The sequence below is a fragment of the Molossus molossus genome, unplaced genomic scaffold (assembly GCF_014108415.1).
Source record: "Molossus molossus isolate mMolMol1 unplaced genomic scaffold, mMolMol1.p scaffold_m16_p_10, whole genome shotgun sequence".
NCBI classification, from domain to species: domain Eukaryota; kingdom Metazoa; phylum Chordata; class Mammalia; order Chiroptera; family Molossidae; genus Molossus; species Molossus molossus.
In genome coordinates this window covers 27239926-27267086 of record NW_023425345.1, presented here as the reverse complement: position 1 = coordinate 27267086, position 27161 = coordinate 27239926, and the positions used below count along the sequence as shown (strand labels likewise).

The following is a 27161-nucleotide window of genomic DNA, read 5'->3' as shown; positions in this document are numbered from 1 at the left end:
ACACAATGTAATTAATAAACATTAAGTATTCCACTTTAATTTAATGAGTAATTAATTAATTAATTCTGCCCTTTCAGATACCATTCAGATATTCTTGTTTTCTTTCCCTTGAACTTCTTATATCTATAATCGGCAAATGTTTAGCCTGGTACATGGCGTTGGTTTCTTTAGATGACCTCAGTTGCACACACAGGCCTACTGTGGTAGGTCAATGTGTAAAAATCTAGGAATAAAGTCAAGTACAGAGGGGGTGAATTTACACCCCATATACAGTAAGAGATTTCTTGTTTTATTCTTCCAGAGGAATTCTTGCTATTTAAGTGATTTTCCTTGGAGAGAAAACATACTTCTTCATGTATTTACATTATAATTTAATTTTACAATGTTATTATCTGGAAACTTGTGGAGAATATTGCTATTTCACTAAGAGGATACTTGGCTGATTTAATGGTTAGATTGCTACATAAGCCAAAAGTGGGGGAAAATAAGAGTAAAATAGCATTTTCCCTTCTTTGAACATACTGATAATTTAGTTTTTCAAATAATTATAACAATTTCCTAACTTCACAAGAAATTAAATTTATACTTCAATTATATGGTAGGGATATTTTGAGTGTGTTTTGAGCCTGCTGGAATGGATCGTAAGGGAATTTCACTGAGCTCTGTGGTTCTCAAGCACTGCAGTAGGTTTGCAGATAAGATAGTGTGTATGGAACTGGGGCTACAGCAATGAATAGAATACAAACCCTGACTTCCCTTAGGGATTAAAACTTAGTGTAAGGCCCAGTCATGTAAATAATTTTTTAGTATTCTGTAATGATATTAGGTAAGATCTATGAAAGGATGTCCTAGAGTTTCTACGAGACTACACTACAGGCATTTAACTCAATATGTGAATTCAGTGAGATAATTCTTTCTTCTTTCAGCTAGAAAGAATTCAATCTTCGTAGAGATGACAGTTTTCTAGATAATAAGTCAGAGTCTGGTAGATAAATATGTCTGGGGTGAAGGAAGAAGAGGATACCATTGATTGTACCATTGATAACTGGGAAAAGGTTGTGTGACAAGATGGATAACGGAAATGCCTGTAATTCAGAACGGAAGAGCTATGTGCTGGTAACAAATTAAGAGTGCTAAGGAAGTGTTTAAAAGAATGAGAAATAACCCAGTTGGAAAGCTTATTTATGTAATATATCATGAAGTAGGTGGCATTTGAGATAAGCCTTAAAAGATGCCTAAGATTGCTGTAGACAGACAGGAAAGCAGAAAAAGAGAACATGCAATAAAATGAGCAAAGGTGTGATGGCAAACACTGAAGGACATCTTAGAAAAAGTTGCTCAGTTTGGCTTAAGTATCCGTTACATGCTGAGAAATAATGAAAGCAAAGTATGGGAAAGACAGCTGGGAATATAGGGACAGGAAGTAATATTTAATGAGTAACTACAATCTCACAGACAGTGGGTATTTTGCATGAATGATCTCATTAAATCTATGTAACAATATATGTAACAATTGTCATTACTCACATTTTCACAGAGAAAAAATTACTTATCCAAGGTCACATAACTCATTAAAATAATAATAATAGCTATTTTCTTTTTTATTGTTTTTATTGATTTTTTTTAGAGAGATAGAAACATCGATGTGAAGCAGAAACATCAATAGGCTGCCTTCTACATGCCCTCTGGGGGGGATCAAGCCCACAATCTGAGCATGTGCCCTCACTGGGAATCAAACTGGGACCTCTCAGTCCATGGAAGGACCCTCAATCCACTGAGCCACACAGGCCAGATAATAATAGCTACTTTCATGGAACATTTACCCTATACCAGGACTGTGCCAGCTAGATGCTCGCATGCACTATCTTGTTTAATCCTCAGTATAATTCTATAAGCTACATTCCATTATCACCCCCCTTATTTTTCCTTTTATATTTTTTATTTTTTAATTACAGTTGACATACAATATTATATTAGTTTCAGGTGTACATCTCATTGATTAGACATTATCTAACTTACTAAGTGATCATCTTGATAAATCTCATACCCATCTGACACCATATATAGTTATTACAATATTATTGACTATATTCCCAAAGCTGTACTTTATATCCCCATGACTATTCTGTAACAACCAATTTGTACTTCTTAATCCCTTCACTTTTTTCACCCAGCTCCCCAGTCCCCTTTCCCATCTGGCAACTGTTAAAATGTTCTCTGTATCTGTCTGTTTCTGTTCTGCTTGTTCATTTATTTTGTTTTTCTAGAGTCAATTGTTTATAGATATGTATTTATTGCCATTTTACTGTTTATATTTTTTCTCTTCTTTTTCTTCTTCTTCTTAAAAAAAGACCCTTTAACATTTCATGTAATATTGGTTTAATGGTGATAAACTCCTTTAGATTTTTCTTGTCCTTTTATTCTAAATGATAGCTTTGCTCAGTAGAGTAATCTTGGTTGTAGGTCCTTGCTTTTCATAACTAGAAATATTTCTTGCCAAACCTTTGAACCTGCAAAGTTTCTGTTGAGAAATCAGCTGACAGTATTATGGGAGCTCCCTTGTAGGTAATTAACTGCTTTTCTCTTGCTGCTTTTAAGATTCCCTCTTTGTCTTTAATATTTTGCATTTTGATGATGATGTATCTTGGTATAAGCCTCTTTGGGTTCATTTTGTTTGGGACTCTGCACTTTCTGTACTTGTATGTCTATTTCCTTCACCAAGTTAGGGAAGTTTTCTGTCATTATTTTTTCAAATAGGTTTTCAAGTTTTTGCTCTTTCTCTTCTCCTTCCAACACCCCCATTATGCTGATGTTGGTTTGCTGGAAGTTGTCTTAGAGGGTCCTTAAACTATCCTCATTTTGAGGCATTTTTTTTTCCTTTTGTTTTTTTTTTATTGTGTGTGTTGTTTGTTTGTTTTTGTTTTGCTTTCTTTTTTTCCAAATCATTGTTTCCATTCTCAGCTTCATCTACTTTACTGTTGGCTCCCTGTAATTATTCATTTCAGTTAGTGTATCATTCATATCTGACTGGCTCTTTTTTATGGTTTTTATCTCATTTTTTATGCTGTTAAAGTTCTAAGTTCATCTACTCTTCCCCTAAGTTCATTGAGTACCTTATAACCAGAGTTTCGAACTCTGCATCTAGTAGATTGCTTCTCTCGATTTTGTTCAGCTATTTTTCTGACATTTTGTTCTGTTCTTTCATTTGGGACAGGTTTCTTTGTATCCTCATTTTGGCAGCTTCCCTGTGTTTATTTCTATGTATTAGGTAGAGCTGCTAAGTCTCCCAGGCTTAGTGGAGCGGCCTGATATAGTAGGTATACTATAGGGTTCAATAGCACAGCCTCCCCATTCACCAGAGCTAAGCACTCAAGGTACTCCTGCACCTCTCCTTGTGTAGACTCTGTACATCCTCTTCTTGTAGTTAGGCCTTGATTGCTATCAGCAAGGCCAATGGGAGCAATTTACCACCAGGTTGATTGACTACAATGCCTGGCTGTGACCATCATGTAGGGTCAGCTGTGTAGGGGCTTACCCCACACAGCAGGACTTACTTCAGGGGGACTGTGGTGCCTGCTGAGTTTGCCCCTTGACTGTGTCACTTGTGGAGGTAGTTGGGTGGTGCTTCATTGTGGTCTGAAGCTGTTCATGGGGAGCACTGGCTCTGGGGCTTCCCAGAAGGTGCAGACTAAGGTCAACTGCCACCTGTGTTCTTTCTAGGGCCTCCTGCCATGAGCTACAAAGTGACCTTCAGGTGGCCACTACTTGTGCTGAGTGTGGAGGTGCCTATGAGAGGCCAAGCTGTGAACAAAGGCTGGCTGCCTCTAGCACTGGGCCTGGGCCACTTAATAAGAGGCATGTGCTACACTGAGGCCAGATGCTGCTTGTTTGAGACATTTTAGGGAATTATGAAGCATGTGCCAAGACAAGCCATTCATGTGGAAAAGCCACTGGAAACAGCTTGACTCCAAACGTTGGTGGGGTAGAGTCTCTAGGAATAACCAGAGTGGGGCAGTGATATCCAGGTTGATGGAAACTCATATATGGTACCTAACTTCAGGCCCTATGGAGGAAGGACTCAAAAAAGGAAAAATGGCCTCTGCCAGCACTTCTGTCTGGGGGAAAGCTGCTCCTCCAACTGTTGCCCTGATGCCAGACCATTCAGTTCCTCCTCATATATCCCTGGCACCTTCTGAGTTTCTGTCCAAGTGCTGGAACTCAGAAAGAGTAAATCCGAGTAAGTACGTATGTGGGCCCTTTAAGAGGAATTGCCTGGGACTCTAGAAGCCCTGTGTCTCACTCAGCCACAATCCTTTCTGGTTTTTACAGAGAGAAGTTATGAGGACTTCTCTTCCTGACACTGGAACCTTGGACTAGGGGACCTAGTGTGGAGCTGGGAACCCTCACACCTCAGAGATATCCCTGCAGATTTTTAACTGCCACTCATGGATGCGGGACCAGCCTTGTCTCTGCCCTTTCTACCAGTCTCCATGTGGCTTCTTCTTTATAGCCTTAGTTGTAGGACTTCCACCCAGCTAGATTTCAGGTGGTTCTAAATCATGATTGTTCTGTAGTTTAGTTGTAATTTTGATGTGGTTGTGGGAGGATGGGAGTACCACATTTACCTACCATCACCCCATTTTTTTGATAAAGAAAATGAGAATTCTAGAAATGACAGATGATTAAGTGACAGAGCAGAGATCACTAAGTGACATATTCAGTCCTGCTTACTCCAAATCCAACCTCTTTTCCACGATCTGTAATGTCACCAGAGAACTGAGGATGCATATAAGAGAAATAATCATTTAATTCAAGCAATAGTCGCCAGTGTATGTTTTTAAGATGAATATAATCCAGAGGCAAACCTCAAAGACCTCAAAGTCTGGTGGAAGAACAAAACAAACAAGCATTCAAGTCGTCATTACTAACCCCATACCCCAGGCCATATCCATTTCACCCACCTTTCTATTGTTCTCTCCACACAAAACCAAAAATGTCATTACGTATTTTCCCTGTCAGTTTATCTTCCCTTCCTTTTGATCCCATTCTTACTCCCACTCAATTTATCTCCTAGTAAAAGCCAGAGAAAGATCTCCAATAAAAAATCTTTCTATTCCATCAAAAAGGTAAACGTCTTTTTCAAAATTCCGTAGAGCCAGAAAATAATTCACCTAAGATTCTGAGAAAGACAATAAACACAGAGAATGATAAATTGGAAGAATCAGAGTCAGTGGTGAGACCCGGCCTGCCCAAATTCAGACAAACACTGGTAGCAGGACTGCTTAAGTGAATGCCATCGGGCAGGGCTGAATTAAACTTCCACAGGTCCTCCCAATCCACGTGTCACTGTGTCATTTTCCATTGCAATTCTACCAGGAAGAAACCAGATGTGGAAAAAATCTATTTCACAGCCTGTTCACTTCATAGCTTGATCAGCAAAGGTGTATCCTGCACTATATTCTTCCTAATAGTAACCTGAAATTCTTTTCTTTCTCATCTCTGAACCTCTTCTCCTGAATTTTGTCTGCTTTTCAGAGTTTACAATGACTAGATGATGAAAGAAAGAGAGGAATTGCAGAGTTTCAGATTTCTTCCACAAAATTTTTTCTCTCAATGACCAAACCCTGGATAAAAAGATTGCCTTTTCTGTCCAAAGGATTTCAAATCATTTCAATGTCCAACTCAAATGAATAAAGGTATCTGACTACGCTGGTAAATAACAGGAGACAGGACCTACTCATCAGGCAGTAATTTGAATGGAGCCTTGCTAGTGGTTTTCAGGGCTAGTGATGGACATCCAAACACCAGTCAACAGCCCTACCCCTACAAGTATCACTTGCAAAATAGCATTAAGAACGGAGTGTTCCTTCAAACACTGGATTACACAATAATTTGTCTTGTTTATCTATTTAAAGGATGAGATAATCTAGAAGTACAAAATTAAAGAAGTCTATTCAAACTCATGTTTAAAAGAGAATTAAATGATTTGCTCGAAAGTCACACAGGCATGGCCTGGCAATGTCAAAATTAAACTGAGTTCTTTCAGCTCTCAAATTGGCTCCCATTGTATGAGATCTTGCTGATTCAATCACTCCCACTTTTTGCATTTTCTCCTTTGCTTAGGTCATCCTCAGCAACCTATTATTTCTCTACTGACCGGGGGGAAATGAAAGTAACACTAAACCAGTCTCTTTTGAAATAACGTCTGTTGTGTGTGTGTGCTCAATGGCGTTACATGCCAATCATTAATCTAGGAGCTCTACATTTATTGTCTTACTCAATCCATCCAACAGTTCTGAGTTGGGTTGAACTTCACACCTCACCTGGAAGAAGTAGCCAGGGTCTGATGAGTAAATGGCCAGGCTTTCCTAACTTTATCTCCAGTCGGGACAGGAAACAGAACCTGTTCTCTATTTTGCTTTGAGTTGAAGAAGCATGTTGTAAATTGAGCCTAGATTTCCAGTTTTGCTTGCTGTCTAAGTAACTGTAGAAATTGACTTTGTAGACACAGTGGAGCCTGCATTTTTATACTGAACCAGAGTTAGTGTCAGGTGACGGTCAGCAAACAAGTGTTCATAGACTGAGATGAGATTTGATGATTCCTGCAGTAAACTGAAAGGTTTTTGGAAAGCAACCTATTTGAGTTGGAGCTTGGTTAGACAGATAATTTGGTAAGCAGAGTTCTGGATAGAGAAAGGGCAACTTGGGTTTCAATTCTAGTTCATCCTTTTTTCTGATTTTTTAAGTCATTTAACCAAATGGACTTAAGTGGCAATATGCTAATCTTTTATTACTATTGTCCTATTTTAGAGGATATTGAAGAAATTATCATTTTAAATATGTATATCTTTGAATAATTTAACTTTAGCTCTGAAACCAAGACACAATCTCTATAGACACAATTATAGAATTATCTGAACAGGTGCCAAAAATGGGAAATATTGCATAATTGTATCAATGGTTAAAATTATGTTCTTTGAAATCAAACAACCCTGTGTTTGAATCCTGCGTTTGCCATTTTATTTCTGTGTGAGCTTGGATGAAATATATAACTTCTTTGAGCTTAATTTTCTCTCACATATGTGTGGGTAATTATACTCAGTTTGTAGGATTATTATAAGAAGTAAATAACACAATGAATAAAAAGTGATTATCATGGTACCTAGTAGATAGCAAGCACTTGATATATGATAATATTAGTTGGATAGTTGTATAATTTTTATTCGATCTCTGCTGTCTTATTTAAAATTTGAAGTTTTTAATGGAAAGGAAAAGAGTAGAGAAATTATCTATATGAGAAGAAAAAAAAATTATAGCTGTTCCCAACTGGGAGCTCAGTTTATTTAATATCCAGGTTTCTCCACCATTCATTTCCCAGAAGTTTCTGTCCACGATTCCTTACCTGCTCTTCCCATTCCTGAGTTTGACAAACATTATTTTCACTTAATTCAGCTAAGACAAATTAAGAAAAGGACTGAGGAATTGGGGTGTGGGAAGCTATGTCAATAAAGAAATCTGAGATGTAAAATCCATCCAAGGAACTTCCCTTAAAAGAACAGAACTAAGAGGTCGGCACTGTCCCATGAAGTTGACTGGATTTCTGTCTCGCATCGTCTTTTGAGGTCCTAGAAAGTGATTTCTGTTTTTACTTTCAGGGCAGCCGCTTCCTCACTCTTCTCCTCTCCTTTGCCTTTTTCTTTTACTGGCAAGAGTAAGGGTTTTACTGCTGCCAGTAAAATAATAACATGAACTTCATAAAACCAGCATTCTGTAAATGAAGCTGAAACTCACTGAACAGAAAAAAAAATCTGACTGAAGCCAGAAAAATTCCTTAAAGAGACAAAATGCCTACTAATCTGAAAAGCAATAGGCAAGGGCAGAGAGGAGGAAGTAGAATTGGTGGGATAATAACTTCACTTTATCATCACCATGCCATTATTTTAGTCACATAAATACTATAGAAAAGGGATATCTCTTTTGGTATATCCTCCAGCAAATATGTTTTTCTGAGATGCTTCTCCCTACAGTAATTCTGGGCAGCTCTGCCAATGTTTCTCCTTCTCCACTCTCTCCCTGATGTCTGAATTATCTGAGCTTGTCCTCAGTGCTTTCTGTAATGTTCTGCAAAGATGTTCCTGAGTGCCCATAAAAAAAGGTAAGCCCAATGAGAATGCATATTATTTGGTCTTCTCTAGGGCCAATTGGATGCTTAAACACATTTTATTTTATTTTTTATTTTTTTTATTGATTTTAGAGAAGAAGAGAGAGAGAGAGTGAGAGAGAGAAACATTGATAAGAGAGAACATATTGGCCACCTCCTGCATGCTCCCCACTGGGGATCTGGCCCACAACCTGGGCATGTGCCCTGACTGGGAATCAAACCCGGTGCATGGGTGCATGGGTCCACCAGTGAGCCACACCAACTGGGTGCTTAAACACATTTTAAATGTAGAGGAGCCACAGCCCAGCCAGTGTGGCTCAGTGGTTGAGCATCGACCCATGCACCAAGAGGTCACCAGTTCAATCCCGGTCAGGGCACATGCCCAGGTTGTGGGCCCAATCCCCAATGGGGGGCATGCAGGAGGCAGCCAATAGATGTTCCTCTCTCTCTATCCCTCTCTCCCTCTAAAATCAATCAATCAATAAAAAATTTTAAATAAATACATAAAAGTAGAGGAGCACCTAATTAAGTTTGTGATATAATAGCACACTTGATTCATGAGAGTAAGTGCCATACATTTATTTTCTCCACTATGCTTCCAGCTTAGAATTGGCACACAAGAGATGTTCAATACATTTACTGAATGAGTGGATAAAGAAGGACTAAATCATGAGAATACTTCTGGCCCTGAAAGGTGTGGTTATACTTCTCTTTTCCTACTGAGGGATGATGGAATAAGTGATCTTATATTATTCTGTGGCTTCTGTTCCCTGGATTACACCACATTATCAATCTCACCTGAGATTCTGCACAATCAAAAAAGCAATTGGCAATCATATCATGGTCTCTTTCATACCTTTGTCATCACTTCTGGAAGGATCTTCAAATAGTCTCCCCACTAAAGAATATTTCTCTTTAGTTAGTTGGAGATATCTATGTAAATGTCTTTTATAATTATCCAAAATTCAAACATAAGTTGGACCTTGATGTGCTCTAGTCTTTACAAGATACCCCAATTAAGAAAATAGAGAACTTCCAGTTAAGATGGCAGCACAGGTAAATTTGGTACTTGCCTCCTCCCACAACCACATCAAAATCACAACTAAACTACATAACAACCATCATTCAGGATGGTTGGAATGAACTCTGATGGAATGAAAGTCCTATGACTAAGGAATTAAAGGAGAAACCACATCGAGACTGGTAGGAGGGGCAGACATGCAGAAAGGGCTGGTCCCACACACACATGTGGTGAATAAAAATTAGGAGGCAGCCCTGGCCAGTTTGGCTCAGCATTTAGAGCATTGGCCCATGGTCCAGAGAGGCCCAGGTTTGGTTCCCGCTAAGGGCACGTACCTTGGTTGCAGTTTGTCCCCAACCCCAGTTGGTGTCGTGTGGGTGGCAGCCACTCGATGTGTCTCTCTCACATTGACGTTTCTCTCTCTCTCTTATGCCCTCTCTCCCTCTCACTCTATCTGAAGATAAATGGAAAAAAAAATTAGTAGGCATATTATCACTGAGGAGGTCCCTCCTTAGGAGCAAGGGGTCCCGACCCCACACTAGGCCCCACAACCCAGGGTTCCAGTGCCAGGAAGATAAGTCCTTATAATTTCTGGCTGTAAAAACCAGTGAGAATTGAGGCTAAGGGAGACACAAGCCTTCTGGAGTCTCAGGCAGTTCCTCTTAAAGTCCATGCATGGACTTACTTGAACTTACTCCCTCTGAGCTCCAGCTCTTGAGCAGCAGCCTGAAAGGGACCAGAGACATACAGGGAGGAACAGAATTGTTTGGCATCAGGGTGAGAACTGGGGAGTCAGCATTCTAAATAGAAGTGCTGGCAGAGTCTACTGTTCCTTTTCTGAGTCCTTCCCCCACAGACCTGCAGGTGGGCATGATATCTATGAGTTTCTATCAGCCTGATCATCACTGTTCACTCCACCCTGGTGTTTCCCTGAGGCCCCACCTCACCCAACTTTCAAGCCCACTCAAGCAATTTCCTGTGGCTTTTCCATACAAATGGCCTGCCTCAGCTCATGCTTCAGATTTTTCTAAAACTCTCAAACAAGCAGCATCTGGCCTCAGTGTGTCCTGTACCTCTCACTAAGTGGCCCCAGGCCTGGCACTAGCTCTAGCTGGCCTTGGTTCTCAGCTTGGCCTCTCATGGGCACCTCCAAGCCCAGCAGAAGAAGCAGCCATCTACAGATCACTTTGTAGCTCATGCCAGGTGGCCCTAGGCAGAATACTGGCAGTGGCTGGCCTTGGCCTGCATCTCTTAGGAGGCCTCAGTGCCAGCACACCTAATGGACAGTTTCAGACCACACCAAAGCATCACCACCCAACCAATTCCACAAACAACACACTCAAGAACAGACTCAGTGGACACCAGAGCCCCACTGAAGTAAGTCTTGCACAATTTATCCTCCATGGTGATCAGAGGTTGGTGGTCAGTTGTTACAGTCAGTCCTTGAAGGTGATTGGTCTGGGACTAAATCCTTTCCATTGACATGCCAACAGTAATCAAGGCTCTACTACAGAGCCCACACAAGGAAAGGCAGGAGAGCACCTGAAGTGTCCAGTTTGGGTGTAAAAGGAGGCTTTGCCACTAAACCAACTACATTAGGCCACTCTACCAAGCCTGGAGACACAGTAGCTCTACCTAATACAAGGAAACACAGGGAGGCAGCCAAAATGAGGAGACAAAGAAACATGTCCCAAATGAAAGAACAGAACAAAACTCCAGAAAAAGAACTAAACAAAATGGAGAGAAGCAATCTACTAGATGCAGAGTTCAAAACACTGGTTATAAGGATGCTTAATGAATTTAGCATAAATTCAACAGCATAAAAAAGGACCAGTAAGAAATAAAGCACACACTAACTGAAAAAAAAAAAAAAAGAATAACTTACAGGGAATCAAAAGCAGAGTAGGGGAAGACAAGAATCAAATCAGCAATTTGGACTATAAGGAAGCAATAAACACCCAATCAGAACAACAAAAAGAAAAAAGAATTTTAAAAAATGAATATAGTGCAAGGAGCCTCTGGGACAATAACAAGCAAACCAGCATGTGCATCATGAAGGTCCTGGAAGGAGAAGAGAAAGAGCAAAAACTTGAAAAACTATTTGAAAAAATAATCACAGAAAACTTTCCTAACTTGGTGAAGGAATTAGATATACAAGTCCAGGAAGAGCAGAGAGTCCCAAACAAGATAAACTCAAAGAGACCCACACCAAGACACATCACCATGAAAATGCAAAACATTAAAGACAAAGAGAGAATCTTAAAAGCAGCAAGAGAAAAGCAGTTAACTACCTACAAGGGAGCTCCCATAAGACTGTGAGTTGATTTCCCAACAGAAACTTTGCTGGCCAAAAGGGATTTGCAGGAAATATGTAATGAAAAGCAAGGACCTACAACCAAGATTACTCTACCGAGCAAAGCTATCATTTAGAATCAAAGGACATATAAAGAGCTCCAAAGATAAGAAAAAGCTAAAGGAGTTAATTACAACCAAACCAGCATTATATGAAATGATAAAGTGTCTTTTTTAAGAAGAAGGGGGGGCAGAGATAAAAATATGAACAATAAAATGGCAATAAATACATATCTAGCAACAATTGACTCTAGAAAAAAAAATGAACAAGTAGGACAGAAATAGATGCATAGAAACAGAGAACATTTTGACAGTTGCCAGATGGGAGGGATGTTGGAGGGATGGGTAAAAAAGGTGAAGGAATTAAGAAGTACAAATCGGTTGTTACAGAATAGTCATGGGGATATAAATCACAGCACTGGGAATACAGTCAATAATATTCGAATAACTGTGTATGTTGTCATATGAGTGCAGAATTTATTGGGATGATCACTTAGTAAGTTATATAATGTCTAATCACTAAAGTGTACACGTGAAATTAATATAATTTATACATGTCAACTATAATTGATAAATTAAAAATTATTTAAAAAAAAAAGAAAACACAAACTAGCAGCCAACATTAATTAAAAACAATTTCAGCCCTGGCCAGTTTGGCTCAGCGGTTAGAGCGACGGCCTGCGGTCCGGAGAGACCCGGGTTCGGTTCCCGCTAAGGGCACGTACTTCGGTTGCAGTTTGTCCCCGGCCCTGGTTGGTCGTGCGGGTGGCAGCCACTCGATGTGTCCCTTCACGTTGATGTTTCTCTCTCTCTCTCCCTCCCATTCTATCTGTACAAAAAATGTAAAAATATCCTCGGGTGAGGATAAAAAAAAACAATTTCAGTAATTTCTGTCAATTCTCAAATCCCGTTTAACAATCTCAAAAAATCCTATTTATAACCAAAGTAACTCTTTTTTTGATTAATTTATTTATTTTTGTTACAGATCTTTCTCCTTTTTTAACCAAAGTAACTCTTATTTTTTTTCCAATTTCTCACTTTTAATGTCTCACATCCTACAGCTAGCTGCTTCAAAGTTTTTCTCTCTACACTTCAATCTCCACCCAATACTCTCCCATCCAGCACACCAAATATACAAGGCCCTTCTCATTCCTTCCCGTCCACCTTTCTTCTACCTTATTTTTTTTTTCTCTCTTGTTAAAAGGTATAGCTGGAGCTGGCACTCACAAAATTGTTTTTGAAATTAGGAATAATATGGAAGAAGAGAAAAGAAATATTATTAATGTATCTGAATTCTCACATCTATTAATAATACTTATGAAGCATATATAAACAGGATTTAGCATCGAAGAACGAAGGAACAGATGGAAAACAGTGGAGAGAAATGAAGAGCGACTGGTGAGAGACAGCGTCCAGCAGAAAGTGTTAGCCTTACTAAAAGTATGATAACGAGAAATGCTCAAAAGTTTAGGAAGCAATGATAAAAAACAACTTATGAAAAAAGCTGAGATTTAAATGGGAAAAGTAAGTGTAAGACTTTCATGTTTGTATTCAACGAGTATTAAAATAAACTGGATGTCAGAAGGCTGACAGAGCCCAGTTGCCATTTGAAGATCGGAGTAGAAGAGACCTCTGCAATCTGGTTGGAATAGACTGAGTTCATGTACACGTGTTTGTATCTGGAAAAAAAGGGGAATTCTCTTTAATTCTGGAGATAGGGTTGTGGGAGGTGAGTAGCCTACTCATTTAGGGGGGCAACATTGGAACTAAACTTGTTTTATATCATGTTAATTGGGGATTACTGGCTACATATAAAATGCTATACATATAAGCCATGGCTACTTTGTTTCCCCAAACCATGAAATTAGTGAACTGACTTTTGCACTTTAAATTTTTTATTGATGATAATGATTTAGATAATATATCCTAGAAAGGGGGCATAGAAACCAACACTGAAAGCAAGTTTGTGATTTAAGGAGGGGAACAACCGCCACTCTTGTGAGTGGAAATCATGATGGTTGAACTTATCAGTAATGAACATACGTTGTCTTCCTTTTGAGGTCTTCTTTAAGATTTTATCACAAAGAATATATCTCTTAACATGAACTATCTGGAAGGAATACCTAAATGTTTTGGTCCCCCCAAACTCACTAATCCTTCAGATTACAAATGAATTGTTTCTTTTAACAGGGAATCCTTGAGTGTTTATACAAAGGGTGGAAGTTGGCAGGGAAAGTCCATCCCAATAAGACAAGAAGAATGAGGCTCCACCTAATTGTTCATCACTGCTCCATGAAACAAATCATTGCTGAAAAGCACACCCACCCACCCCGACTCCAGCCCTTTTGCCGATCCAGCCCAAGAGTCAGAGGTCCTGTAGCTTCAGCTCTTCTGCAATCTGCTGCTCTGTGACTCAAGTCTGTTTGTGGGCTAAGAAGACTCCTGGGTACCCAGGCAACAAAGACACATCTGATAGAAAAGTTTTACTAATTGTTCCGGAAGAAAAAGGAAAACAGCTCAGTCTAGTGTAACTAGAGGCACCAAATTGCAATCCTCTTGTAAGAAAAGAAATAGCACTTCTGGGACTGTGGGTATAGTGGACATGTGTGTTTGTGAAAATCTGTGTGTGAGGATACATGACAGCCACAGTGCAAAGTGAATAGTAAGCAGCTATTACTTACCTCCTTGGGGATGTGTCGTGTTTGTCTGTAGAGTCCCCCGCAGACCTAGCACAGTACCTTGCATCTCATCAGCCACTCACTAAAAGCATATTGAGTTTGTTAACTATCAGGACAATGCCTTCAGAAAATGAGAGATGGGTACCCTCTTATCCTTGATGCACTCTAGGATCAGTGATATCCAGCCTGAGAGAGCACTAGGGCACTGGTTTAGACTCAAGTCACAAAACTAGACAAGCAAGTTATAGCAGAGTCAGTTGAGGAAACAGAACTCATTCATAGGATCACTGAACATCTCTACTCTACTGAGCACTTGATAAATACAAAAGGTGCATATCACCAGGCGAATGTTCAACTAATCCAGACGGATAGTTCAGCCTTACTGGAAACATAGCTCTAAATTAAATCAGTATGAAAGTAAAGTCCTTTCTTCCCAGAACCTCTCAGCCACCCATCGGGAACAAGCGAAACACTGTGGCTCTATTTGGGGACCAAACCTGAAAGGCCCACAGTCAGGGCCAGGAGGGTAGATCAGAGAAGAAATTAGGAAGGCAAACACGTGTTTGTGGCAACTCCCTTCTCTGTGGACGGTTGCCCAGATCTGGCCCCAAACCTAAGGCAGCCACGACTTCTGTACCAGCACAGCCTCCTGCCATAGCACAGTCACATCCAGGAATGAGGAAAACTGCCCACCCAGAAAAGATAATATCTGGAAGGAATGAATATTTGGGAAAAGGTCCAGTGCTACTTTAGTTCCAACCAGTCCCCACCTTCTCTGGCCCCCTCCCACGGGTTCCTCCCCTTTCAGCTACTCTAGTTCTTATAAAAACCCCACAGCCTTCCACGGACAGCCTGTAGCAGCCTCTCTCCCCACTGCTGCGGTGCAAGACAGTGAGACCCACCCACAGGACCACGGAGAGACCATGAAGAGCCTGCTACTTCTCTCCATTCTGGCGGCCTTGGCCGTGGCAGCTTTAAGTTATGGTAAGACATTTTTCTCCTGCCATTTCTCTGTGTTTTCTTTTCTGTGTCTAACTTCAGTTTATTTTGCTATTTCCTCTCCCTCCTCCTCTTCTTGCCCCTTTCTCTATTGCAATCTTAAAGTACCATTAATTTAACATTTCCCAAGCCCCAAACCCATGTGTGTTCCATCCAGTCCTTTTTATATCCTAAATACTCAGACTCCTGTGTGCAGCTTACGAGGCAATTCCTTTCTATGGTAAGTCACTGTACACTTGGAAACTTTGCGATCTCAAAAAGAAGATACATTCCCAGCCCCCGAGTTCTCATTTTTCAGGATGTTTATTTAGACTTTGGTAACGATAGGTCAGAGATATTGGTCAAATCACTTACTTTTAAAAGCATCAGTTTTCACAGGATGTGTTAAGTGCAGCCCTCTCCAGGGACAGAACAATCTCATGAATTTACTACATGTGTCTGGTAACTTAGTTAAAAAAGGAAGTTTCATATTTAAAGATCTCAGAGAAAAATAGATTTCCTCATTTGACTGTCAAAAGATAAAATGTGCCTGGTTTCTGGATGTTGTTAAATTCATCTCTGTCTGTTGAAAACTTACGAAAGGAGATCTGAAGCAAAATTATTTAGATCATCCAATCTTATGCTTCAATGAGCCAGATATTTTAGCTGTTCTTAAGTCTAAATTATGTTAACAACCATGTGTTGTTGGTTTTTGTTGTTTTTTTTTGTTTGTTTTTTTTTTTTTTTGCTTCTGACTCTTGAAATTATTCATGAGGTTTCTGTGTCAGAGAATTTGGTTTCTTTACCTCTTTTCGAACTTTTCAAGCAAACTTACTTGCTTACACATGTAAGACTCATTGCCAAATTTACGTGCTGAGAAGGTAGAAAAAAAGAGACTGGTGCAATGAAGAAAATTTCTGCTTGGACATCATCTCAGTTCTTTCTCTGAACTGGCGTTGTGCCCAGGGTGAGCTGTGAGCAGGAGCCAGTGGTTTCTGTGGCTGCCAATTGAACACAGGTTCTTAAGAGGCTTTTGGAACCTGCTAGAAGCCTGTCTTGGTAAAGCCCAGCAGAGGATCTATCTGCCCAGCCTGCCTGGAGAAACCTAGTTGTCTCCTAGCCCCCCTGTCCCTTCTTCAGCCCTGCTGTCAGATAGGGCCCAGATTAATCAGAGAAGATGGCTCTCTGGAGACTTGTGAGCCACTCTTACATTGCCTTACTTCATGAGCCTGAAAACCCCAGAGCCCTTGGGCAATTTTAACCAAGGCTGAGTTCACTAGCTTCTTTGACATCAGAGAAACTGAAGTATAGACATATGCAAGGACACAGCTAGAGAAATAATTCTCAAATTATAAATGCCTGAAATTTGTATTGACCATATTGTTAAATATATTCCTCACATCTTTTTGCCTCCCCCTCTCCCTCTTTCACTGTGTTTGGACTATTGCAATGTGCAATAAATAACAATAAAATGAAACTTTTTTTTAAATTCCAGAATCTCATGAAAGCATGGAATCCTATGAAATCAGTAAGTGAATATTTGATTTTCTTATTTAAATCTCATGTATTAAAGAATCTCAGCCCGTTCTTAAACAGACAAAATGGTAATACATATAACAGGGAGGAAAAAGAGGACCTCTTTTGGAAAACTGAAAACATTTAAAATTCAATGACTACAAAAATCGCTAAATGGGCAATTTTTTAAAGCTTGAAGCAGTATAATATTGCATTTAAACTGCATTAAACATACTGAGGAGCCATAAAACCTCATTTGGAAATTTTGTGTTGGCACCACGTCAACCACAGAGATGGAAAACAAGGAGTAATGACAAATGGCAGAGTACAGAATTGAAGGCCAAGTCAGCTGGGAGACCACAAGCATCAACATTGTTTAAATGCCATTGAATTTCTAGACTTATAAATACTGAGTATAAGAGGAAATAACATATCACTCTCGTTTTCAATTTGTTCATTGTGAATTTGTTCATTGTTTTTATCATGTTTAAACTATTCATTTACTAGTAATCTAAAGACATGCTTTACAAGTCATCAGGACAGAGAGGATTTCTCCTTAAAGAAATTTTAAAAACACACTGAAATAGAAATACTGACATTGGGGGGAAGGGGTATTGCCCAAGGGCAAAACAAGCAAGCAAAAATTTCAGTAGCCAATGTGACTATTCTCAAAGACACATATATGGGTTATTAATTTCTTTTGATCAGGCAGTTTATGAAATATGCTTATCTTTAAGCCCTTCGATTGTTACTTGAAATGCATAAATTAATGAGCTTAAAAACATATGTGTGTTAGGGAATACTCATGAAAATACTTTCAGCCACTGTTTTCCTAAAATTGCAATTATTTATTTCTGTTTTAAGGTCCCTTCATTAACAGGAGACATGCTAATACCTTCATGTCCCCGCAGCAGAGGTGGAGAGCTAAAGCTCAAGAGAGGTGGGTAATGAAGATGGGGGGTCGTTTTTCCCAGAGTAGCACCCCAGATCAGAACGGAGTGAGAAACAGCTTTCTTAAAACATACATGTTATTTCTAATTGTGTCCCAAAATCAAAGAATTTTAAAACAATATGCAGAAAACAACTGCATTTCTTTAAGATTCATTTGTGAAAGATTCAGGAAGTAGAGGAAGGGAGGATGCTAGAGAAGACAGAAAAGAAAAATTCTGTTTTCATTTTTTGAAATAGTCCCCCAAAAAGGTTTTAAAAATTCCTCCTGTTCTACCTCTCCTCTCTGCTCTTCAAATATCTCTTACTATGGGGTTATGGTAAATGGGATCAGTCTCCAATATTTCCTGATACTTTTTTTTTCATTTGTCTTATTTCTCCATTCTCTTTATACTTCTCAATCTGGGTCTGTTTTCCCCCCTCACTTTGTAGGATCCGAGAACGAACCAAGCCCCCTTACGAGTTCAACCGGGAAGCCTGTGATGACCACAAACTTTGCGAACGCTACGCCATGATTTATGGATACAACGCAGCCTATAACCGCTATTTCCGGCAGCTCCGAGGGGGCAAATGAGAATGGAAAAAGTCTCCCTCTTTCCAGTGCCTGGTGCCTGGTTTTATATTCCCTTGCAGTAGCATCACTGAACCATATAGACATACACAAATTGCTTGTTTCTTAAACGTTCTCACCTGACTGCGCCCTTCCTCCCTGTTCCCAGATTGATAAACAATGAAAGCGCAGTGTAGTGGAGGTGGAAGAGGAGTTACGATGTGGGGTTATTAACATAATAAAATCCTGGTTGGATACTTTCATTTTGTGAGTCTGATTTCTTCTGAGAAAATGCTGAGATATTTGAAGCATGACCCATTTAGCTCAGCATAGGAGACACTGTTCATCATGTTCTAGTGTTGATTAGAAGTATAGCTGCATAGATAGAATGAACCTGAGAAGACCTTCACTCAGCCATCATATGTCTAGACTCTCTCTACCATGGGGGCAGTGAATGATTGCTTCCTATTAGGTATTTTCAAGGATTGTCAAACATCATCAAAGATTAATCATATAATTTTCCTGCTTTCTAACTTTAAATGGCCCCTAAATTCCTTTTGTGTGGATTTCTGACTCTGCACTTGGCTCATCACTTTCACTTGAATGTTATTTCCTAAGATGCCACAGTTTTGACTCTTGCTTGAGCAAAGAAAATTGTTCACTTTCATGATCACCAGAGATTTTTATTTTAAAATTTTAAAATTATAGTTAATGTACAATATTATATTAGTTTCAGGTGTGCAACCCCATGATTAGACATTTGTATAACTTATAAAGTGATCACCCAGATAAATCTTGCACCCATCTGACACCACATAATAGTTATTACAATATTATTGACTATATCCCCTAGGCTGTGCTCTACATCTCCATGACTATTCTGTTACTACCAATTTGTACTTCTTGATCCCTTCACCTTTTTCATCCATCCCCCAACTTCCTCCTCTCTGGCAACCTTCAAAATGTCTCTGTATCTATGAGTCAGTTTTATATTCACCTGAGATTTTTTAAATGATGCCATCTTAGGACTTTGGAGCCAGAAGATCCTTTAGGTCTGATTTGCTGAGGAGGAAATGAAGCTCCAGAGTCTCCCTGCTTGGTATTTAGGGACAGAGATCAGGACTTCTCAAGCCCAATTGTGACCTTGTTCTTCTCTACCTGAGAACCTGTTCATGCCCACCTTTTACATCCATTCCTTCTGGTAGGTCTACTGACTTAATCTCTTTGATAGAGTATCTTTCTACTCCTTCAAAATTCTGCCCAAATCTCAAGCACTTTACAAATAGAAATCAGTGATTAAATCCACCCAGCTCCCATCACACCACACAAGCCAGTATGCAACCCTTTGAGAATTAATGTAAAGAGGCAAGCACAATGATATTATTCAATTCATGGGGGGTTATTTTGGTTAATCCTCATCTGAGGATTACTTCTATTAATTTTTAGATAGAGTGGAAGGGACAGAAGGGGAAAGAGAGAGAGAAACATTAATGTGAGAGAGACATTGATTGGTTCCTTTACCAGGAATTGAACCCTCAACCCTTCGGTCCGTGGGCAGGCACTCTTACCACTGAGCCAAACTGGCCAGGGCTCAATTCATGTTTTTTTTAAAATTATTTTTATTGTTGAATGTATTACAGACGTTCCTCTTTTTTCCCCTATTAACTCCCCTCCTCCCCACTCCCGTCCCACTCCTGCCTTTTCCCACACTGTTGTCTGTGTCCATTGGTTATGCATATAAGTTCTTTGGTTTATTTCTTCCCACCACCCTCCCCTTTCCTTTGAGGTTGGTCAGTCTAACAACCAACTTGTATTTCTTAATCCCTTCATCTTTTTCACCCATTCTCTCTACCCCATTCCCATCTGGCAACCAACAAAATGTTCTCTGTGTCTATGAGAATGTTTCTTTTCTGCTTGTTCATTTTGTTTGTAGATTCAATGGTCAGTAGGTATGTATTTATTGCCATTTTGTTTGTTCATATTTTTTACCCTTTTTTCCTTCAAGAAGACCCTTCAACATTTCATATAATGATGGTTTGGTAGTGATGAATCCCTGTAGCTTTTTTATGTCTGGGAAACTCTTTATATGTCCTTCAATTCTAAATGATAGCTTTGCAGGATAGAGTAATCTTGGTTGTAGGTTCATGCTTTTCATCACTTTAAATATTTCTTGCCACCCTCTTCTGGCCTCCAACGTTTCTTTTGAGAAATCAGCTGACAGTCTTATGGGAACTCCCTTGTAGGCAACTAACTGCTTTTCTCTTGCTGCTTTTAAGATTCTCTCTTTGTCTTGAACCTTTTGCATTTTGATGATGATGTGTCTTGGTGTGGGCCTCTTGGAGTTCATCTTGTTTGGGACTCTCTGTGCTTCCTGGACATGTATGTCTGTTTCCTTCACCACATTAGGGAAGTTTTCTGCCATTATTGTTTCAAATAGGTTTTCGATTTCTTGTTCTCTCTCTTCTCCTTCTGGCAGCCCCAAGATGAGAATGTTGGCACACTTGAAGTTGTCCCAGAGGCTCCTTACACTATCCTCATTTTTTTAAATTCATTTTTCTTTTTGCTGTTCTGGTTGGGTGTTTTATGCTTCCTTATATTACAAATCGATGGTTTGCTTCTTGGCTTTACCTACTCTACTATTGAATCTCTGTAAATTATTCTTTTTTTTAGTTAGTGCTTCCTTTATTTATGACTGTGCCCCCTTCATTTCTGACTGGTCCTTTTTTAAGCTCTTGAGGCCCTCACTAAGTTCATTGAAGTTCTCACTAAGTTCATTGAGCATCCTTATTAGCAGCGTTTTGAACTCTGCATCTGTTTGGTTGCTTATCTCTATCTCCATTTTGTTTAGTTTTTTTCCTGGAGTTTTGCTCTGTTCTTTCATTTGGGACATGTTTCTTTGTGTCCTGATTTTGGCTGTCTCGCTGTGTTTGTTTCTATGTATTAAGTAGAGTTGCTATGTCTCCTGGGCTTCCTATTGTACTAGGTGTATTATAGGGTCCAGTGGCACAGCCTCCCTGGTCTCCCAGCTGGGCCCTTGAGGTGTACCCCTGGTGTGGACTTTATACCCTTCTGTTATAATTGAGTCTTGATTGCTGTTGGCACATCAATGAGAGGATTTTACTTAGGCTGATCAGCTGCAAGGATTGGCTGTGCCCACTATCCACCAACCTCTGACTACCTTGGATGATCAGCCGTGCAGGGGCCCACCACACAGAGCAAGACTTACTTCAGCAGTGCTCTGGTACCCACTGAGTCCATTCCTTGAGTGTGTTACTTGTGGAGGTGGTTGGGTGGGATAGTTCTGAAGCTATCCACTGGGTATGCTGGCTCTGGGGCTAGGTCAGTCACTGCCTGTGTTCTATCTGAGCTACAAACCAGACATAAGCTACAAAGCAGTCTGCAGATGGTTGCTTCTTGTGCTGGTCTTGGGGGTGCCTAAGCAAAGCCACATTGTGAACCAAGGCTGGCTGCTTCTAGTGCCAGGCCTGGGTCCACTTAATGAGAGGTATGGGGCTTGCTGAGACCAGATGCTGCTTGTTTGAGAGTATTTAGGAACATCTGAAGCAGGATCCAAGACAGGCCATTTCTATGGTAAAGCAACTGGCAACAGCTTGGGTGGGCCTGAAAGTTGGGTGGGGCAGGGCCTCATGGAATCACCAGGGCAGGGAAAATAGTGTGAGCCAGGTTGCTGTAGTCCCAGATATGGCTGCTGTCTGCCAGCCTCATGGGGGAAAGGCACACCAAAGGAACCTTTTAAAAGCCTCTGACAGCACGTTTGTCCAAGAGAAAGCTGCCTCTCCAGCCCTCGACCCAATGCCAAACAGCTCAGTTTTTCCCCTTATGTCTCTGGTGCTTTTTGAGCTTCCTCAGCCACACTGGAGCTCAGAGGGAGCAAGTCCGAGTAAGTCCATGTGCGGCCACTTTAAGAGGAGCTGCCTGGGGCTCCCTCAGCCAGAGTGTCCCTCAGCCACGGTTCCTGCTGGTGTTTACACCCAGAACTGAAGGGGACTTCTCTTCCTGGCACTGGAACCCTGAGCTGGGTGCCTGGTGTGGGACAGGGAACCCTCACTCCTCAGGGAGCATCTTCACAGCTGAGGTGTCCCTCCTGATTTTTATCCATCACACCTGGGTGTGGGACCAACCCGTCTGTGCCTCGGCCTCTCCTACCAGTCTTGATGTGGCTTCTTTAATTTCATAGTTGTAGGACTTCCATTCAGCTCAATTTCAGGCAGTTTTGAGTGATGGTTGTTCTATAATTTAGCTGTAATTTTGATGTCATTGTGGGAGGACGCGAAACCACATTTACCTACGCCGCCATCTTGACCGGAAGTCTCAATTCATGTTTTGATTAAAGTTTCTTTCTATGTATATTTGTTTGCATTATGGTACTTTGTTTGAAGGCAAATGCTGTAAATGCAATATTTTCTCTCTATAGCCTTGGGACTATTTTCTGTTCACAGAGATTATTCAATAAAAGTTGAATAAACAACAGATAAGTCATACAAGGAAGTGACCACCCAGTTCTGAAACTATTAGATTCATATAATAAAGTGTGTTGTGTAATTTAAGCCATTGTCATAATAATGCAATGATGAATATTTTATAATTTTCTAAGCTCTTTTGCATATTCATTAGATCTTACAATAACTCAGAAGATGAGTAATATGTAATAGATGATAAAACTGAGACTCAGGGGGGTAACTTTATTGTAGTAGATACAGAAGTGTGCCACTCAGACTAAGGAATTGTGCCCCTGGGCACGAGAAATATAAGCAGCTGATGGTTTTCAGCCAAAAATTTAGTGACACAGATCTCAGCTCTTTCTGTGTGCATCTTTCTCCTCACTGGTACCCTTCTCTGTGATGGCTAGCTATCTCTTTGAACTCCCTGCTCTGTCTTCTCAATTTAAGAAGGCCACAAGCATCTGCACGAGTTCCATTTTCTGTCCCATGGCTAGAACACTCTACAGGAAGTAAATTGGGCAGCTAGAGGGCTCACCTCATTTGTTCTCCATCTCTTATGCATCAATGTTTAGTAATTTAAAAGAAGGGAAATATGGAGGGAAAGAGAAACATAAGAGACAAGTTAGGACTCTCTGTGTTTCCTGGATGTGTATGTGTATATCTATTCTCTTCACCAGGTTAGGAAAGTTTTCAGCCATTATTTCTTCAAAGAGATTTTCAGTCCTTCTCTCTCTCTCTCTCTCTCTCTCTCTCTCTCTCTCTCTCTCTCCTCCTTCTGATAATCCTATGATGCAAATATTGTTATGGTTGGTTTTGTCCCACAGGTCCCTTACACTGTCTTTATTTTTTAATTTTTTCTTTTTGTTGTTTTGAACTGATGTTTCCTGCTACCTTGTCCTCCAAACCACTAATTCGATCCTCTGTTTTAACAAGTTTGCTGTTGATTCCTTCCAGTCTATTCTTCATTTTAGTTATTATATTCTTCATTTCTGTCTCACCCTTTGTATGGCTGCTGTATTCTTTTTTATATTACTATCTCTTCATTGAAGTTCTCACTTCATTTCTTGAACATTCTTATAACCAGTGTTTTGAACTCTTTTTAACTGGTAGATTGCTTGCCTCCGTTTCATTTAGTTTTTTTTTCTGGAGATGTTTCCTATTCTTTCATTTAGGATATGTTTCTTTGTGTTCCCATTTTGGCTGCTTCTCTGTGTTTTTTGTTCTACGTATTAAGTAGATCTGTAGCAGGTGTCCTGTGGGGCCCAGTGGTAGTCTCCCTGATCACCTGAGCCAGGTGCTCCAGGAGTTCCTTTGTGTAGGTTGTACATGCCTTCCTGTTGTAGTTGTGCTTCGACTGCTGTTGGCACATCAGTGGGTGGAACTAACCCTCAGGCTGACTGGCTGTGAGGTTTAGCCATGACTACAGTATACCAGCTGCTGCACAAGGTTTGACCCCACAGAATGTGATTTACCACTATGGGGTCTGGTGCCTGCCAAGACTACCCTTTGGGTTACCACTTGTGGAACTAATCAGGTGGTGCTCTGTTATGGTCTGAAGCCCCCACTGGGTGTGTTGGTTCTGGGAACTCTTGTGAGGGACTCTGGTATAGGTCAATATCAGATGTTATCTGTGACCAGCCTGGAATTATCTGTTAGGAGCAACAAGCAATCGGGGGTTAGTAGCTGCCTATGCTTGGCCTATATGCATGTAGGAGAGGCCACAATGAACTGAGGTCGGCTACCACTAGTACCAAACCTGGGGTAGGTCACCACAGGCCCAAGGAACCCCAAAACTTGCCACTACCTGCTGGCTTCCTGTAAGGCTCAGCTGCTAAAAGATCCTTAGGAAGTACAAAAGTTGGTTGAGGCAGGGTCTCAGGGAGTCACCAGGGTGGGGTGAGTGGTGTTCACTCAGTTAACACAGATTCAGAGTTGGTGCCAGTGCTAAACCTGAGGCCTTTCAGTAAGGCCAGCTATCAGCCTCCTGGGGCCTGCAGACCTTGCAGTGAGTTGGGGTCTCAGGGAGTCATCAGAGTGGAGCAGAGTTCACCAGGCTAATGCATATTCAAGGAAGGCTGAACACAAGGACAATGGCAGCCATCCCTTCAGCCCTTGCCCTGAATCCCAACAACTCAATTTCTCCGTGTATGTCTCTGACAACACTTAAGCTTGACTGGAATTCCTTGAGAATTACTTAAGATACTGTGATGCAGACCCAGGCTTGCTGCTGCCAAAAAAGCATCAAGCCCTGCATGATTTGGGTAGGGCAGGGTCTTGGGAAATCATCAGGTTGGAACGAGTGGAATTCGCCAGGCTAATGCAGATTCAGATTTAGCCATGGTGAGGTGGGCTTAACATAAGAAAGATGGTGCTCGTCAGCCATGCAGGAGGAGGGCTCAACACAGGGACAATGATGGCAAGCCCTCCAGCCCTCACCCTGAAGCCACACAACTCAGTTTCCCCCTGAGCCACTGTCCCTCCACTGGAGCCCAAGGTGAGTGCCTGCGAGTGAGAGTTGGTGCACAGGCCCTTTGAGAGGATACCTGGGTTTCCAGCAGCCTTTCATCTCACCCAGATGGATGGAATCCCCATTAATTTTTACAGCCAGATGTTATGTAGGCTCCTCTTCCCAGCACTGGTGTTCTGTGCTAGGGAGCCCTGCGGGGGACCAATACCTCTCACTTCTCAAGGGGAAACTCCGCAGCTTAGATATCCCTCCAATTCTCAACCACTACATGTGGGTGTGGGGCCAGCTGGTTTTGTGTCTCTGTCCCTCCTACCAATGCTGACATGGCTTCTTCTTTATAGTCTTCATCATAGAACTTCTGTTCATCTCGTGTTCAAATTGATTGTTCTATAATTTGGTTGTAATTTTGATGTGGTCATGGAAGGAAGTGAGTACAGTGTCCACTTACTCCACCATCTTGTGGAAAAGATATATATAGTATTCTATGTTTCCAGTTTTTGTCTTCTGATTCTTTTAAGATGTTTTTTCCACTGTCTTCTAGCTTACATTGTTTCAAACATAAAATCTATTGTAATCTTTTACTCCTCTGTATGTGCTGTGTCTTTTAGCTCTGGATGGTTCTAAGATTTTTCTCTTTATCATTGTTTTTTACCACACTGATTATAATGTACATCCATAGAAATCCAGAGATCCCTTTCTCTGTAGCTCTCTACTCTTCAGTATTTTGCCATATGAACTCTAGTCACCATATTCTCTCAGAACTTTTAAGTCCATCTCAGCTCAAAACAACCACTGGATTCCATCTCGGTTCCCCTACCTGAGCCATGGCTTGGAAATGCTCTTAAGGCAATAAACTGGGGCAATCATGGGACTCACTTGGTTTGTTTCCCATCTCTTAGGGGATGGAAAAGTGTCTTAATGCCCAGTGCCTAGAAAACCATTACTTCATATGTATTGTCTGTTTCTTTAGTTGTTTTCTGAAGAGAGGGTAAACTCTATCCCTGAGACTCCCTGTTGGCTAAAAGCCCATTAAATCAGGTAGAACTACTCTGAATTGTCATCTCAGCGTCGGTGTTGCACCGTAAAATTGAGTGAGGCATTTATTTCAACTGCATAACAGTTCAAACGCTCAGTGGTTCTACTTTCCTCATACGTACCTCTCATATGCTATACCCAAGGGCCCTCTCTAATAAACCACCTGCACACAAATCTTTGAGTCTTAGAGTCTATTTCCCAGGAAAGCAGATCTATGACAGTAATTCAGGTGGCAAATAGTGAAACCAGGATCTTCTAGCTCCAGACTTGTTGTTTTATTCATTACACAACACTAGATTCATCATTTTTGAGCTGGCAAGGAATTCGGCAAAAACTTAATTCAACCCCCTAATTTTACATTGAGAAATTTGTGAGCTGAGGGTCCAAATGACTATTCTAAAGGCAGGAAATCCTAATTCTCTTGTGAAATTCACTTGTACTGACCTCATTAAATGTAATTTCTTAAGCCAACTTTGAAAAAGGGCTTTGTACAAATGGTTCATATATTTGTACCAACTTCCCATTGTGAACAGTCACACTTTACAATTTGATAAATCTATATTTAATGTCATTTCCACCTTGGTCAAAATTTTAAACTAGCCACCTTCTCAGTTCTACTAATTTTGTGATATATTCTGGTTTTTCAGATCTAAGATACATGAAGTGATAGGTCACAGGTCTTGTTTTCTTCCCCTTTTATAATTTTGGTAAGGCTTTTCACATAGTAGTATATCTTAGGAACCAAAGAGTGTTTAAACACAGGCAGAATGCTCTGATTCCATCTCATAAAAGAAAATTAACATTTTAATGCATTATTTGAGGTTAAGGACTTTACAAATAGGTCTCCCAGCAACACCATTCAGAACTGTGTCATTCTTGGGACTTCCGGTCAAGATGGCAGGGAAGGTAAATGCGGTATCGCGTCCTCCCACAACCACATCAAAGTTACAACTAAACTACAGAACAACCATCATTCAAGCTGAATGGAAGTCC

General features: G+C 40.5%; 1 protein-coding gene across 1 annotated transcript; it reads left to right on the top strand.

The window, feature by feature from the left end:
- The first annotated feature begins 15048 nt into the window (after window positions 1-15048).
- Window positions 15049-18447, top strand: LOC118624344 (matrix Gla protein). Its single transcript, XM_036252535.1, has 4 exons — window positions 15049-15196; window positions 16686-16718; window positions 17570-17645; window positions 18086-18447. Exons 1-4 carry the CDS (start codon window positions 15136-15138, stop codon window positions 18225-18227), a joined length of 312 nt encoding a protein of 103 aa, XP_036108428.1. The 5' UTR covers window positions 15049-15135; the 3' UTR covers window positions 18228-18447.
- The last annotated feature ends 8714 nt before the right edge of the window (window positions 18448-27161 follow it).